Here is a 14,584-nt window from a genome sequence, read left to right as displayed (position 1 = left end):
AGATTAGATGAGTTTTTTTGCACACTTTCTGAAATTAGGGCAAGAGAAAGAAAAGGCTGATTTACTTGCGGAAAGTAAATTCACTTATGTTTAGCTCCTCAATAATCAAGTAAATTGGTGTAAGAAACAAGAGCGAGTTTTATGTTTTCTCTCAATTACAGTGACAGGCAAGGTGCAAGAAAATTGAAATCATTGTAGAAAGTGTAAAGTTGGGTAAGGCAGAGACTTAATGCAGAAGGTTATCTGCCTGAAATTTATTCCATATTCATTGTGAAATCAGATTTTGAGGCTAACAACTCAAGATTTCCTCGTAAAACAAAATAAATTTTGCCATACTATTTTTTTTACCGACAGCTGTGGTTCATATGTATTAAAGTGTATGAGAAAAAATATCTTATTTCCATTTTGTGTCCTTGAAAAAATATTCCCTAGGACAGAATAGAACCACCATACTCTCACATATAGGGTGGAAATTATAATGTTGTACAACTCACTTCGAGAATAGTGCCTCATTACGAGTTTTCTTAGGTCATGCTTGGAAACGAACCAGCTTGTCAACATGCAGTGGCGTTAGGTGCGGTGGCATTGCAGCAGATCTGTTATATATTTTACGTTCTTTATATCTCTTCAAAAGGCTGCAATGCATAATGTAAGAAAATACTTTGACAGATCGGCCAATTTACGAGAGAAAGTAAATTGAAGTTCTGGAGGTAGATTTATTATCTATCATGAGCTGCACAATTCATGGGGAATTAAACATGGCACTTATCCCATTTAAGTTTCCCTTTAATGATGTATTTATAAAGATGTAACGGGAGATACGAATATTGTTCAAATATCCCTCCTACTGAAACTATAGAAAATATCGAAACACCATTTCTGAACTGCGGCGAAAGTAGCGTTGCTCAATGTGTTACAATCATAGAGGTTGTAAATATTTACAACCTCATTGGTTGCAATTAATTCGACTGTACGGACTGTAAAACGCATAAATACTCTACTACACAACGTTAGGGGTCATATAGTTGCTCATATTAACGTACTTGTAGCGATAGAATTAACTAGCTTATCACTACTTACTCTTTTTCTTCAACTTATTTATTCTTCCTCTTTTCCTTCGTACAAAAGATTACTTAAATTTCCGTGTTCTCCCCATAAAACAAACATAAACAACTCCCCATTATTGGTTCTTTTCCATGACGACTAATTTACGACTAACGAGTTATTAAGGGTTTTCTATTACATTAAAACATACACGTCAATATTTAATCCTTAGGTTGTTACTTATTAGGTTATTTGTTACAAGGATACTTCGCCATATTTCCAAAAGAAAGGCATTTTAATTCCAAGGCAGTTCGGATTGTGGCATGTAATTAAGTTTTCAGGTATTTGTCGAAGTAGTTGAAATATGAAATCCGGGACTCAAAATATTTTTATATGTTGATCCTTACCATAGAGTATGTACTTACTTTATGCCCTTACTCTGAGGTTGACTCCGTGGGGACCATAGTTGACACCATAGAGGTTCGAGGGCCATAGTCCCGGTAGAAAATCTGGGGGTTGGGACCCCCTTAGCTCTCGGTTTTAAATTTAGTTATGTTAACACGTTGCGTACGGATGGCGAGAATTATCGTCATTTTTTTCCCGAACGTTCCGGACGGATGACGAAGATTCTCGTCATTTAGGCGCGTCAACCAAAACAATTTTAAAGCGTGCAATCCGTATTCGTTAGAACGTTATCAGTTGTTGTTCGTTATTAATAATGAATTGATACATCATTAAGTTTGATTGGGTAAAGTTATATTCTAAACATTAGCTTTTTAACCATGTTTAAACCAAAGGCATTACGCCCGAATAGGCACATATTTCCATTCTCAACACCTCCACCCAGAATCGGCGTTCCTCTTCTTACCAGCGTTGGCTTCTTATTTATCGTTTTCCTTGAGTTACCCCACACACTTGGCTTATTATTTCCAAAGAGTTTATCCACATGGCCTTGTTTTATCTAGCGAGTTTGACCCTTATCTTCATCGCCGCTTCTTCGAGATGCACTCTCAGCAAGTGGACTGCTCTGCTCCGTCAACATAAACATTCTCGACAAAAGGAACTGGGGGACTCACAATGAGGCCCCCAGTTCTTTTCGTCCATGCCATGGAGGGAGATGATGCTCTCTTACTTGTTTCCTGCCTCTGGGTTAGTTTCCTCTCCTAATGTGTCAAGAGCAGTTGGTGTTTCCCTGAGTCCAAGTGAATAGAACATTTGGTGTCAAGTTTTTCTCGCTTGAAGGTTTGCACGCATTTGTGCTCTAAAAACCACTCATAAGAATATTCCATATTATGGCATCACATCGGAAGGACAACACTTTGGATGAAGAAGAAATTTTGTTAGACTTGTGTGCTGATGATTTGTCAGATGTACCATTAGGGTATGACGAAGATAACGACGAAAGTGAAAGCGATTCTGATGTTGTGGTGAATATGAAAACTAGAAAACGTATTCCTCTAGTTATCAGTGAAAGTGACTCCGATGCGAGTGAAAATGAAGACAATACTTTGGCAGGAAGTTCTACTTCATGGGAAAAAATAGATTTTGAGAGACATTTAGAGCAATTTTTGGGCCAACCTGGAGTGAAGCGGTTACCAGAAAATTCCAATAACATCCTTGACGTAGTCTCACTATTTCTTGGTAATGATTTTTTTGAAATGATGTGCCATCAATCCAATTTGTATTACTGTCAAAATAAGCATAAATACAAACAATCGCCAAAAACAGGGAAGTGGTCAAACATAAACATGGCTGAAATGAAAAAATTCTTTTCTATTTTGATTCTGATGGGTCAAGTGAGGAAAGATACACTGAAGGAGTATTGGAGTACAGATCCTTTCATCGAAACAAAAATATTTGGAGAGCTACTGACGAGAAACAGATTTGAGCAGATATGGAAAGCGTGGCATTTTAGTGATAACGAAGCATTCTCAGATACGAAGTGATAGACTATATAAAATAAGACCCACCCTGGAATACTTAGTTGAAAATTTTCAAAATGTGTATAAACCAAAGCAGGAATTGTCACTTGATGAAGCCATGATTCCATGGAGAGGAAGATTGAAAATCAAGACCTATAATCCTGCAAAAATTGTAAAATATGGTTTACTAGTTCGAATGGTTTGTGAAAGTGATTCTGGCTACATTAGTAATTTAGAAATTTATTCAGCCGAGGGGAAAAAATTAGAACAAACCATCTTGTCTCTTTTGAAGCCACATCTCAATCTTTGGCATCATGTCTATCAAGACAACTATTATAATAGTGTGAAAATTGCAGAACTGCTCTTAGATAACAAAGTAAGAGTGTGTGGAACCATAAGACCAAATCGGGGACTCCCTCCCACGTTGAAGAGCGAGGCAAAAACTTTGAAAAAGGGACAGAGCACGTTCTCTCGTAAAGGTGAGGTGTTACTAGTGGTTTGGAAAGACAAGAGGGAAGTAAGAATGATTAGCACTGTTCATAACGCCAGCATGGGTAACTCAAAGGTAAAAGATAGGGTTACAGGACAGGCAATCAGAAAACCCACTTGTATTCTAAAATACAATGAGTGCATGAAAGGTGTTGACAGGGCGGATATGTACTTATCCTATTACTCCATCATGAGAAAAACAATGAAATGGTCGAAGAAAGTCGTGCTTTCGCTAATAAATTGCGCTCTTTTTAATGCTTTCAGAGTTTATAAAACTCTAAACAGAAATAATGGCATTCGATTCAAAAGCTTTTTGCTCCAGACCGCCAAAGAGTGGGCAGCGAGTAGTCAGGAGTCGAGTGAATCATTCTCGGACGATGACTGCGATGATAAGCCAACAGGACGGGCCCCTTCAAGAGATCACCCACAGCGCTTATCGAGAGACCTTAGCAAACACCATCTCGTTCCTATTGTGGGGAAGGGGACGAAAAAATATCACACAAGAAGATGCAAAATGTGCGCTACGAGAAAAATTAGAAAAGAGACGAGGTATGTGTGCTCAACTTGCGGCATTCCACTCCACAAGGGAAAGTGTTTCATGGAGTATCACACCAGAAAAAGATTCTGAAATTATTTGTGAGTATTTCATTCAAAATTGCATGAAAAAATTTTAATTTTTAAATAAGTTATGGCATTTTTTCGAATGGAAGGTTTGCTAAGTGAGTGATGTTTAAAAAACCGCCGGAACAGAGGGTTAAAAGGAATTTAAATACCCCGGTACGCAACGTGTTAAAGCATGTCTGCAACATTGAAGTGGCTAGGGGGTCGCAGGGGACCCGGAAACCCATAAAAACTCGGGGGGGGGGAGCTGACCCCCCCAAAATTTTTGTGGTAGATTTTTTTTATTTTCAAGCACGGCTGTATCTGGAGGGGTCCTGGTCCCACTGAAAGGGTCGTGGTTCCCCATAAAACTCATGGGGGCCGGGCCCCCCTCAACCTCCCAGTTACTCCAGTGCCGCAGGCATCGAACATCTAGAGGGGTCCTGGCTCCCCCCTGAATTTTTCAGGGAAGCTACGATCCTTCCAGGGAAGCTGGGACCCCTATAGCTACGCTCATGCAGAATAAATGCTTTAATATTACTAAATCTTAAAAAAATAACTTTTTGTAAAGTAAAAAGGTTTTCGAGGGTGCCCAGTCCCCCTTAGAAAACTCTTGTAGTGACAGTACCCGTAAGACCCCTGTGAACTTGTAAAGTTAATAATTTTTTAATATTCATATTTATGAATTTGGTTACATGGCAGACATGCTTTCACAAACTAATATAATATTTCAGGTACTTCATGCCATTTCATTTCCGCCATAGCTACTCCAACGCCTTGGTTATTTTACAATAACCGGAGAATAACTGAGCATGGTTTCCTCATGTGTGTTCAGTCGTCCGGTTATTTCTGCTGATTGTTTATATATAACCCACATAACCGAGTACTCGTTCCATTTCAACTTGAAACCCATCGAAAACAACCTTTCCTCAGCGATAGGTTTCCCCCGTGAGTGTTCACTCATCCGGTTATTTCTCTCCCGCTTGCCATCGAGTACTCGTCGCTAAGGTTATAACCAAATTTGCCGCTGCCCTGTGGCAGCGGCAAATAGTGCTGGTAGTTCCTACGGTTCCCGAGAGAGTGCGGGAAGCAGGAGCTGCGGGAGCCAGATTATTTTTCTCATGTCATTTTTTGGTTATGCTAAAAAATAACCTTATACTCAGGTTAACTGACGCCAATTAGTAGCAGATTTTTTAATCGGTTTATCGAATAATAAAACTGGTTAAATATATAACCGGTTATTTTAGCTCATCCCTGGCCCGGCTTCGTGTTTTGCCATTAGCTTACGTGCGAAGAAAATGTGAACTTTTTCCTAAACCAGTGGCTATTGACGTCTTATAAAGGTACTTAAATACTTAACAGTGTGTGTATTTTTCTGAAAATTATTATCTATTTCCGAGAACGTGCCATCAGGTAGATCTATGTTAACTTTGCAATCGTAGATGGTTTGCTGCGCGGCCTACGGCTGCAGTAATCGCACGGATAGAGGAAGAATGACAGGTCTGACCTTCCACCAGTAAGTTAATAAAAGTGAATAAAATAGTTGTACTAATTCAATATCGCATGACATAGACGCTAATCCTGATTGGTATTTAATATATTGCCTATATGGTGTTGCATTCCCAAATGCGAAATGCGGAGCTGAGAATATGTTGACATTAAGGTGATAAAGGAGTGGTTTATATAGACGTAAAGATAGTTTCTATCTCATTGGGTTGACAGCATTGAGAATGATCTAATCAGTTTAACCTTTCCATATACGAATGTGTATTTTACATTGTGTAAGAGGTACTGACTGGAGGTATGTACAAATATTTGTGACTTACTCTCGAATGTAATGCAGTTGCGAAGGCTGCCTTAAAGCAACTCCTTTTGTGTCAGAGGATTTTCTTTCCTACCTCAGGAAAATATGTTAGAGGATCCATAATGTCAAGTTTTTATGAATTGCCTTAGATTCATAAATGACTTAAATGGTTATTACTGAATTAATTTTGTACTGGGTGTGTTTTCTTATTTATTTTTGGAACATATATCAAGTATCTGATGAAATACGTACATAAATCAAGCCAGTCATATTCGAAGATCTATTCATATGCAATTTCTAGATGGCCACATATAGAGTGCAATGGTATGGGAACAGCTTTTTCAATTGCTTAGTTGATATTTTATTAACTCTCAGCGCAATATTTCCAGTGTATAATTTCTGACTTGGTCAACAGTATTAAAGTATTAATTTTAGAGTTGTGAATATAATGTTCAAAATGTTGCTGCCGTCTTATGACTGAATGAAGTGATTAAATTTCTGCACATAGTAGTAGCTGATTGTAACTCATTGCATTTGATTGATGGCGATTGGTTCTCCACTATTTATGTTCAAGTTTTCCTAAGGATGAGGTACGGAGGATGGCTTGGGCGAAAGCAGTGAGGAGGAAGAATTGGTCCCCAAGCAATTGGAGTGTTTTGTGCTCTGAGCATTTCTGTGCTGATGACTTTGATAGGACATCATTGAGTGTCGTTCGCTTGCGGGATGGTGTTGTGCCATCGGTTTTTGCATTTCCAGCCTACATATCTCAGGTAAGTAGCAAGGAAGAATTTTTGGAAGAGAAATGATTGTTGCATCACCTAATAAAATGGTATTGTAAACTGACCTTTAGGTATATCGCCCAAGAGTTATCAGGGTTCCATCGTGATTGAATTGTAAAAAGTGCTATTATGCTATCGATAAATATGTAACAGTAGTGTAAAAATTGTCAGTGGCGTGTTCACCTCCGTTGTTCACCATAGATATGATATTTCACGATCAAGCTATCAAGATCAAAACTGTGTGTGAAGTTTGTTATTCTATTATTTCAACCAATAGTAGTGAGAAAAATCACCTGTGTCACTTTCGTGGGCTAATTTTAGGCTTTAAATCAGTGAATAAGAAGTTGTTTTCATCACAATGACCTCTGTTATTGTTTAAGTTGCACATGATGAATATAAGAATGGAAGTGACTTCCAGTTTTTGATAATTGTATTTGCCTGTTTCCCAATATATTTCCATGGTATGTGCAAATGTATCATTTATGGATTTACCTATATTATTGAAATAGGTTGTAGCTTGTGTGTGTGTTGGCAGTGGAACCGATTCGCGATCTCTCATATGAATTATGTGCAGACTGTTTTGCTGTGAATTCGTACCGTAGGATGGATAGTACTACCTTCTCCGCTAATACGGTGTTGCCAAATTCAACAGCACAGCTTGTAAGCTTACGATCGTTATCCTCCAGTATTACAAGTTTCTTTTACATTTCGATTTCCCACCGACGTATAGCAATAATTTGTCATAACAAATTCCAGGAGGATCGTGGCATCAATTTTTGGTGTCCTAACACGCCTTTTAGGTGGCTTGCGGGGTATTGTGTAGATGTAGATGACTTTCAGGTGTACTATTAGAAGAATCTGAGCTTTTCCCGGAGAATTGCATCGATGAAAGCTTCATGCGTTTCACACACAATGCCTACACAATGCAGACCCTGACCGTTGGAAACCCGAGAAGCTTTCATCCAGGTGTACTATTTGAACGAGCAGCAATGTTATCATCCATTTTTCGGATAACTGAAACATACAAAGTGAAATGCTTGTACTTCATCATCCCGATGTTGCATTATTAATATCCCAAATAATAATTGTGGCACAATAGCAATAGGAAAACTTGCCCAAGAAAACAGAACAAAATAAATTGACGATGAGCGGCTAAATACTCCCTCAAAACAAATTTTACAGCATGAGCTCAGCATATTTTCCAACTCCCTATGGTTGTTCAGGCACCTATGACGTCACGCCTGACCTCGGGTATCTTCTCGCAATGGCCAGCTCAGAGAAATTTTTCTCGATTTTACTCAATTTTTTTATTTCATTTGAGGATGAATGGAGAAACTTTAGGTAATTTTGCGAGCTAATGTATCCATTTTAATTATTCAAAATAGTTTTTAGAGCAATCGACGACCCATGCAAGTTCCCCATTGCTCTAAAGATCTTGGGTTAATTTTTGATTCAAGATTGTGTTATGATTTACATTCTTCAAACATAACATCCAAGGCATATAGAATGTTGGGTTTCATGAGTCGTGCAAGAAAGGATTTTAAAAACATCCACTGTCTAAGGTTATTATATACCTATGTCTCTGGTCAGATCAATCTTAGACATCTGTTCAATAGTGTGGAATCCATTTTATGGGAAATATGAATCAACCATGGAGAGGGTCCAACAGAAATTTTTAAGGTTTGCTTCAATCAAGTTTTCTACATCAAGAAAGAAAGGAGTATATGACATTGTAATGAATTACTTAAACCTGAATAGTCTTCTATGTAGTATATGTATGTAGTGTAATCGGGAGAAAAACAACCTGCACATAAAAAAATGTTTTAATTTTTGAACTTGCTATGTACTAGATTCATGTTGTAAATATTTGCTTAGATATAGAAAACAGTTAACACAAGCATTTCATCACACTTGAAGCTCGACCCAACACTGACTACCAGAGTCGTGAAAAGGGATTTTTTTTACATAAAACTTTTTTTTAACAACAAAGAAAGCAAAAAGCCATGAATTTTATTTTTAAAGGTGGTGGGTCATACCTTAAGGAATATTAGAAAAAATAATTTAGCTTGATTCAGATATTGCCTCAGGTCAAAATTTGATGTTTTATAGAACCCTGTTTTTGACGCAAAATTTTGTAAAATCTAATGAAACATATGAGTTCAGAGAATTTCCAATATCCCTTAGGATATTTTTCAATTAGTTTTTGGAATCCTCATGACTTCTACAGTAAACCTGCAAATTTTCATAAGAATCGGACGAAAACTATGGCTGAGACAAATTATTTCCCTCTGGAGGTACAAGTGCCTCTGGAGACTGCATTCATTGAAAAGCTGCAGTTTCACCCAAACTTCAAATGGTCGTGAAAAAAAAGCTATTAGAGATAGCCAAGAAATATTTTACACTGTTTCATTCCTACATGGAAGGATGAAAATTGCCAAGATTCATCAAAATTCAAGTCACTGGGTGTCATGCCTGGATGAACTGACATGGAATGACCCATAGGTAAATCCATAAATGATACATTTGCACATACCATGGAAATATATTGGGAAACAGGCAAATACAATTATCAAAAACTGGAAGTCACTTCCATTCTTATATTCATCATGTGCAACTTAAACAATAACAGAGGTCATTATCTACCATCACCATATATCCATTTATCCTATCCACCACCATATATCCATATCGCTTGGAATTAATATAATTTTGAGCTCATTCCCAGTGAGAAATGAGTGGTGGAATCCACTTGGAACCCACGTGGAATCCACGTTGACTCGTGGATATATGGTGGTGGTGGATATTGAGTGGTTGGACCCACGTGGAATCCACGTTGATTTCAAGTGGATTTGTGGTGATTAGCATAAAATGTTAAACAGAATTTCTAATTTGTGGAACTTAACTCTCTGGTGACATTGCGTCATTTATCATCCTGAAACCACGCTAGTTATGTGAAAATGTATCGCACATTCTATTTTTATATAATTCGTGGAAAGGCAGCCATGAGAGCACATGAAAAATCGTAGACACATATATAGAAGGTTTAGATATAGAGTGGTTGAGGTTTTAATGGTTTTAGGGCAGCACCTACTGCTGTTTTAATTTTTCCACCAAATTTCCACGTTGATTCCACGACCAAAAACACGTGGTATCCACGTTACATTTCCACCTAATCTCCACGTGGATTCCACCACCCATTTCTCACTGGGTTGTGATGAAAACAACTTCTTATTCACTGATTTAAAGCCTAAAATTAGCCCACGAAAGTGACACAGGTGATTTTTCTCACTACTATTGGTTGAAATAATAGAATAACAAACTTCACACACAGTTTTGATCTTGATAGCTTGATCGTGAAATATCATATCTATGGTGAACAACGGAGGTGAACACGCCACTGACAATTTTTACACTACTGTTACATATTTATCGATAGCATAATATGTAGCACTTTTTACAATTCAATCACGATGGAACCCTGATAACTCTTGGGCGATATTTTTTAATCTTGTCAAACTTTGTGCATTACAACCACTGGAACTGTGATTATGTATTAGCAGTAGCTTAACGGGAGATGTCCCGTTGAAAATAACACTATTTTGGCACAGAAATTTTTCCTAGATGTCTCCAATCTGCAAGAAAAAGTTGCATTGACTGGAATTCACCTCATAATACAAGCACAGGCAGTCCTAAATGACATATTCTCCGGTACCGGTAACGAATAAATAGATGAAGTTATTGTATATAAAAGCAGAGCAGACATTAGTAAACATCAAAATTGTTCTAATTACATACTTTAATGATTGATATGCCTTCGATAACATCTACTTACAATTAACGTATCCCCCTTCCAACGGCCGTGGCTCTAACTCCTACAATGATGTTATTTAGTTATTATAAAATTTTTGGTTTAACTGCTCCAGTTTTATATTTTGCCCTTACTGGGTTATTAATATTATAAATATGTACTTTGCAGCAATTGTTATTGCTTACATACAGTCAAAGAAGCTTCAAATCTGTGCTTTAAACGTTAAGCTCGATTGTAAATTTCTACACAATTTGCGTAATTGGTAAAATATTCAGCACATCTGCTATGCTTATTTAATTACAATAAAGTTGATGTATATCATTTTTAGCAATTATTTCAATTTTCAAGTGTGGCATTTGGTTATTGTAACATCCGTGATATAGCATTTGAAAACAATTTCTTCATCGAAATGTACATGTTATTATGGGTTGTAATACCATAAGGCTTAAGCTCTATATTTAATACAGTTTGCTTGGTTTTGAAGATGAAGGAATATTATTCTGACCCTACTGGGCATGATTCCCTGCCCACAATACTGAATAGGGTGGTTTCCTATTATTTTTTTTTTGCTTTAATAGAAAGATTATTACTCCTGGAGTACGTATTTCACGCTTTTAGATTTTTAAATGACAACATCTATTTTTCGCGATGAAATGAAAAGTGAAAATTTTCAAGCGCGCGAAAACGCGACGCTTAAGTATGAATGACGGGAAATATCTCCGTGCGTCGTATTTCTGGTTCCCCCTCCCGCCCGGTGAGGTGACCTTGAGGCGAGGCTTAGCGCTGATACGTCGCAGGATGCTAGCGGATAGCTGAGTACCTTGCTGCAAGGTAGCGCTTGGCTTAAAAAAGGTTTATTAATACCTTATCAAACGAAGAAAACTTTCCGAACCTAGCCAGTTTTAATGGGTGATTATTAAGACATGTTTCCCTGAGCTCTGTGCCTCATGCATGCATTGGTAACCTCAGACGATGTATAACTCCTATCCTCTCGTGTAGAAACTAGGTCCCTGTGACGTCATGCGGAGTGGAATCGCATTGGCGCCAATCTGGCCTTTTTCAAATGAGGATAAAATTTGACCCTTGCCATTCGTCAAAACCGGTATTTCAAAAACCAAATAATTTGTGTATTATGAATACACTAATGGTGGGTAACGAATCGCAATCAATGCCTTTCGTTTTCTTTGATGAAGGAAACTACCCTATTGCACCTGCACTATAGAAAATTACAAGTTTCAGTGGAATTGAAGCCTTGATTGCACTTTTTAGAATACCGTATTGAATAGGATCATAATATTCATGAATATACTTTATCCTGTAATATTTACGAATAGCAACCTGTTAATCCATCCAGAATAGCAGCCTTAGCTACGTTGCCAATAACTTCATAAAATTTATTTTTACATTTTTCTTTATTGTTGGTATACCACAACAAATATTGATTTTCCTCGTCCTTAAAGCATTTTTTAAAAGTGCTCTGCCAATTGTATTTTCTATGGAAGTATTGCCTTGTCATTGATAATCTGTCAAATATCTGTTTGATCCTGTAGCCGACCATTTTTGTTTTCTCTGCTTTACGGTTTGGATGCTCTATTTTACAGAATGGGAAATTGACAATTATGTGTATTTGTGTACCATAATTTGATAATTATTGCTATACCAATACTTTTTGTAGCCAAGGGCAAGAAATGGAGAAATAAGAAGGAATTCTGTGCCTATCTCGTCCATTGACAACTCTTCTACTTCTGATGCTTTGCCTGAGTCTCCATTGTCATCAGTGAAATGTGAGATTGAATGGGAGGCTCCTGCTCCACAGAATTGCTCCAGAGATGAAGATGATGATTCAAATGGGACCTCTGCCATAAGTGATGCTGTTTCTCCTTCTTCTTGTGTGTCCCTGTTCTCTGAAAGGCATTTGATGGAACCATCTGTGTTTGAAATGTTATTGGTAGATGAAAATATCCTTCCTTTGCCAGTGACTTGGTCTAGGAACATACCTTTATTTGGACCGAAGGTGATTGTGTATACCCAGTTGATTACCATAAATAAGGAGAACGTGATTAAACCAGTTATTTATAAGGAATTGTGTGTGTTAGAAAGTGGATGTGTAACTTGTTCTGTGATTGGGTGCCAATTGAAGAAAGAACTTTTTAGGTTGCCTGAAGGACCCCTGGAGTCCTGTAAGCAACTTGAAAATATTCTCGTACGATTGGATGCACTTGAAGTATGTGAGGGTATTACAGGGAGGGGATCTATGGAAAGTGATAGGAATGTATGTTATCTTGACTGTATGGGCAAGTGGAGACACAAGAATTGTCTCATAGCTCGTGCAGCTGATCTCACTTGTGCTGTATGCTATTCAGTAATCAATTCCCGGTATAGTAAGCACCTTTGCTAGTAAAATAATTGTGAGGGTGTTGAATTTTACTGTTTTTAAGTTGTATATAATGACTAAGTACAAAAGAGAAGTAAAATGGCAACAATTACAAGTGAAGGAAATTACTGCGTATTTACAATATCGATTGAGAGTGACAAGTGGTCTGGAAAAAGGAGAAGCCGTAGATATAGAATAAATTGAATGACAATGCTTTAAGTGATATTTCTTATATTTAATGAAATGTGTGATGTTATTATTATTAAATTGGCTTATCTTGGATTCATAGTCCCATGGGAAATAATTCCCTTTCCATCCTTTTCGGCTGTCTTCAATAAAGTTAGACATTATAAAGTAAATGAAAGTACATACATCAATAAGGAGGATGTCAGCTGCGCGAAGAAAAAATGCTATAGTTTTTCCCTTATCTGCATGGTGTTCTATTTATGTATGTTGGTTGGTCTGTTTCTTTCGGTTTTTTCTGAGGCTGAAAGTTGTGATGACTGTTAAACCACCACCAAAACAGTATTATTCTGTATTCATTGAAATGGTATTGTGATTTTAGGCTTCAAACAATGTATAAAATTCATCTCACATTGGTCCGATGAGTGGGCTGCTTAAGGAGATTAACAAAGTACCACTTACAAACTTCTTGGAAAAATTGAGTGTCAGCTATGTCATTCTGTGGATTTCCAATCAATCTCATGTAATTAAAACATATGATAAGGCTCAGTCACTTTCAACCTTAGCTCATCAGTATGCTGAAAATAAGAACACCCTTTGTTTTTTTTCCTGCTTGCTGTTCTCTCCCTCTAACCCCTCAATTTAACAAATTTTAGACTCTCCTCTCTCTGTTGAAAGTTGTCTTTACCTAACCCCAAACTATAATACATACGTATATACACCTGTTTTGTATACGCGCATGTATTATAGTTTGTCAGGAATACTTTGGCTATAAATTCATGTCACTTTTTTATGTTTGGTATGTTTTCCTTGTGACTTAGAAGGCCAGATGGCTCATGTGAATTTGCATGGAGCAGGGGTGTATATCCATGCATGGCACAGTAGAACCTAGCTTTACTAGCTATTTCATTCTGGATCACTGATTGTATAATGAATACATTCGTATGTTGAATCAGTATTACTTATGGATGAGAAATTGGTATAAATGACATCATGCCAAATCATTCAGAGTATGCAAATGAGCCAATGCATGAGAAACCTTTGGCATTGTAATCATTAAAAATTTTATGTGACATAAATACTATGTGTTTTAACTACCTATGCTAAATTTGACATTTTACAAATCCTTCATTCAATTAGCTCAGGTCATAAGTTAAAACTATCTTTGGTCAAAATCATCAAGTAGTGAGGTTTTTTCTAATGGTTACCCATGATGAATTGTTGATAATATGTATTACAATTTACTTCATTTTGAAAAATGATTCGTGGGATGATATTTCCTTGTCCACATCACTGATGTGCCATGCAGAGACTATACTAGGTATATACTACTAGAAAAATTAATGTTTGCATTTATTTTGCTATTAAATTTTGGAAAAAAAATGATTTTGGTTATCCCTTTTTCCAGGCAAAATTATTTTAAGTTGGTACGTTTCTGCCCATACAGAACTGAAGTTACAATGTAAGCCGTACGTTGAAAGTGAGCATTCTTGCTCTTGGTGTTGGGTCTGCGAATAATCAAACATTTCATTGTAATGAAAAACACAAATATTTAAAGTTTTTATTCTAAGTTTATTTCTA

At 37.1% G+C, this 14,584-nt stretch overlaps 1 protein-coding gene across 2 annotated transcripts; it reads left to right on the top strand.

Moving 5' to 3' along the window:
• Positions 1-4,918: 4,918 nt before the first annotated feature.
• Positions 4,919-14,082, top strand: LOC124154086 (THAP domain-containing protein 5-like). Of its 2 annotated transcripts, XM_046527595.1 has the most exons (4): positions 4,921-5,398; positions 5,498-5,571; positions 6,434-6,629; positions 12,122-14,082. In XM_046527595.1, exons 2-4 carry the CDS (start codon positions 5,498-5,500, stop codon positions 12,842-12,844), a joined length of 993 nt encoding a protein of 330 aa, XP_046383551.1. In that variant the 5' UTR covers positions 4,921-5,398; the 3' UTR covers positions 12,845-14,082. The 2 variants fall into 2 exon arrangements, with proteins under 2 accessions (XP_046383553.1, XP_046383551.1); XM_046527597.1 differs by lacking the exon at positions 5,498-5,571 and having other exon boundaries at positions 4,919-5,398.
• Positions 14,083-14,584: the final 502 nt, after the last annotated feature.

The sequence above is a fragment of the Ischnura elegans genome, chromosome 2 (genome assembly GCF_921293095.1).
Source record: "Ischnura elegans chromosome 2, ioIscEleg1.1, whole genome shotgun sequence".
Lineage (NCBI taxonomy): Eukaryota > Metazoa > Arthropoda > Insecta > Odonata > Coenagrionidae > Ischnura > Ischnura elegans.
Note: the sequence above shows the minus strand (reverse complement) of the source record. Positions and strands in the feature narration are given on the sequence as shown.

What these genes read in the sequence shown, in the direction of transcription:
- LOC124154086 (XM_046527595.1), top strand. Translation starts at nt 5,498, where the DNA reads ATGGTTTGCTGCGCGGCCTACGGCTGCAGTAATCGCACGGATAGAGGA. An exon ending in ACAGGTCTGACCTTCCACCA is followed by an intron (nt 5,572 to 6,433) that starts GTAAGTTAATAA and finishes TTTATGTTCAAG; the next exon opens with TTTTCCTAAGGATGAGGTAC. An exon ending in TTCCAGCCTACATATCTCAG is followed by an intron (nt 6,630 to 12,121) that starts GTAAGTAGCAAG and finishes TACTTTTTGTAG; the next exon opens with CCAAGGGCAAGAAATGGAGA.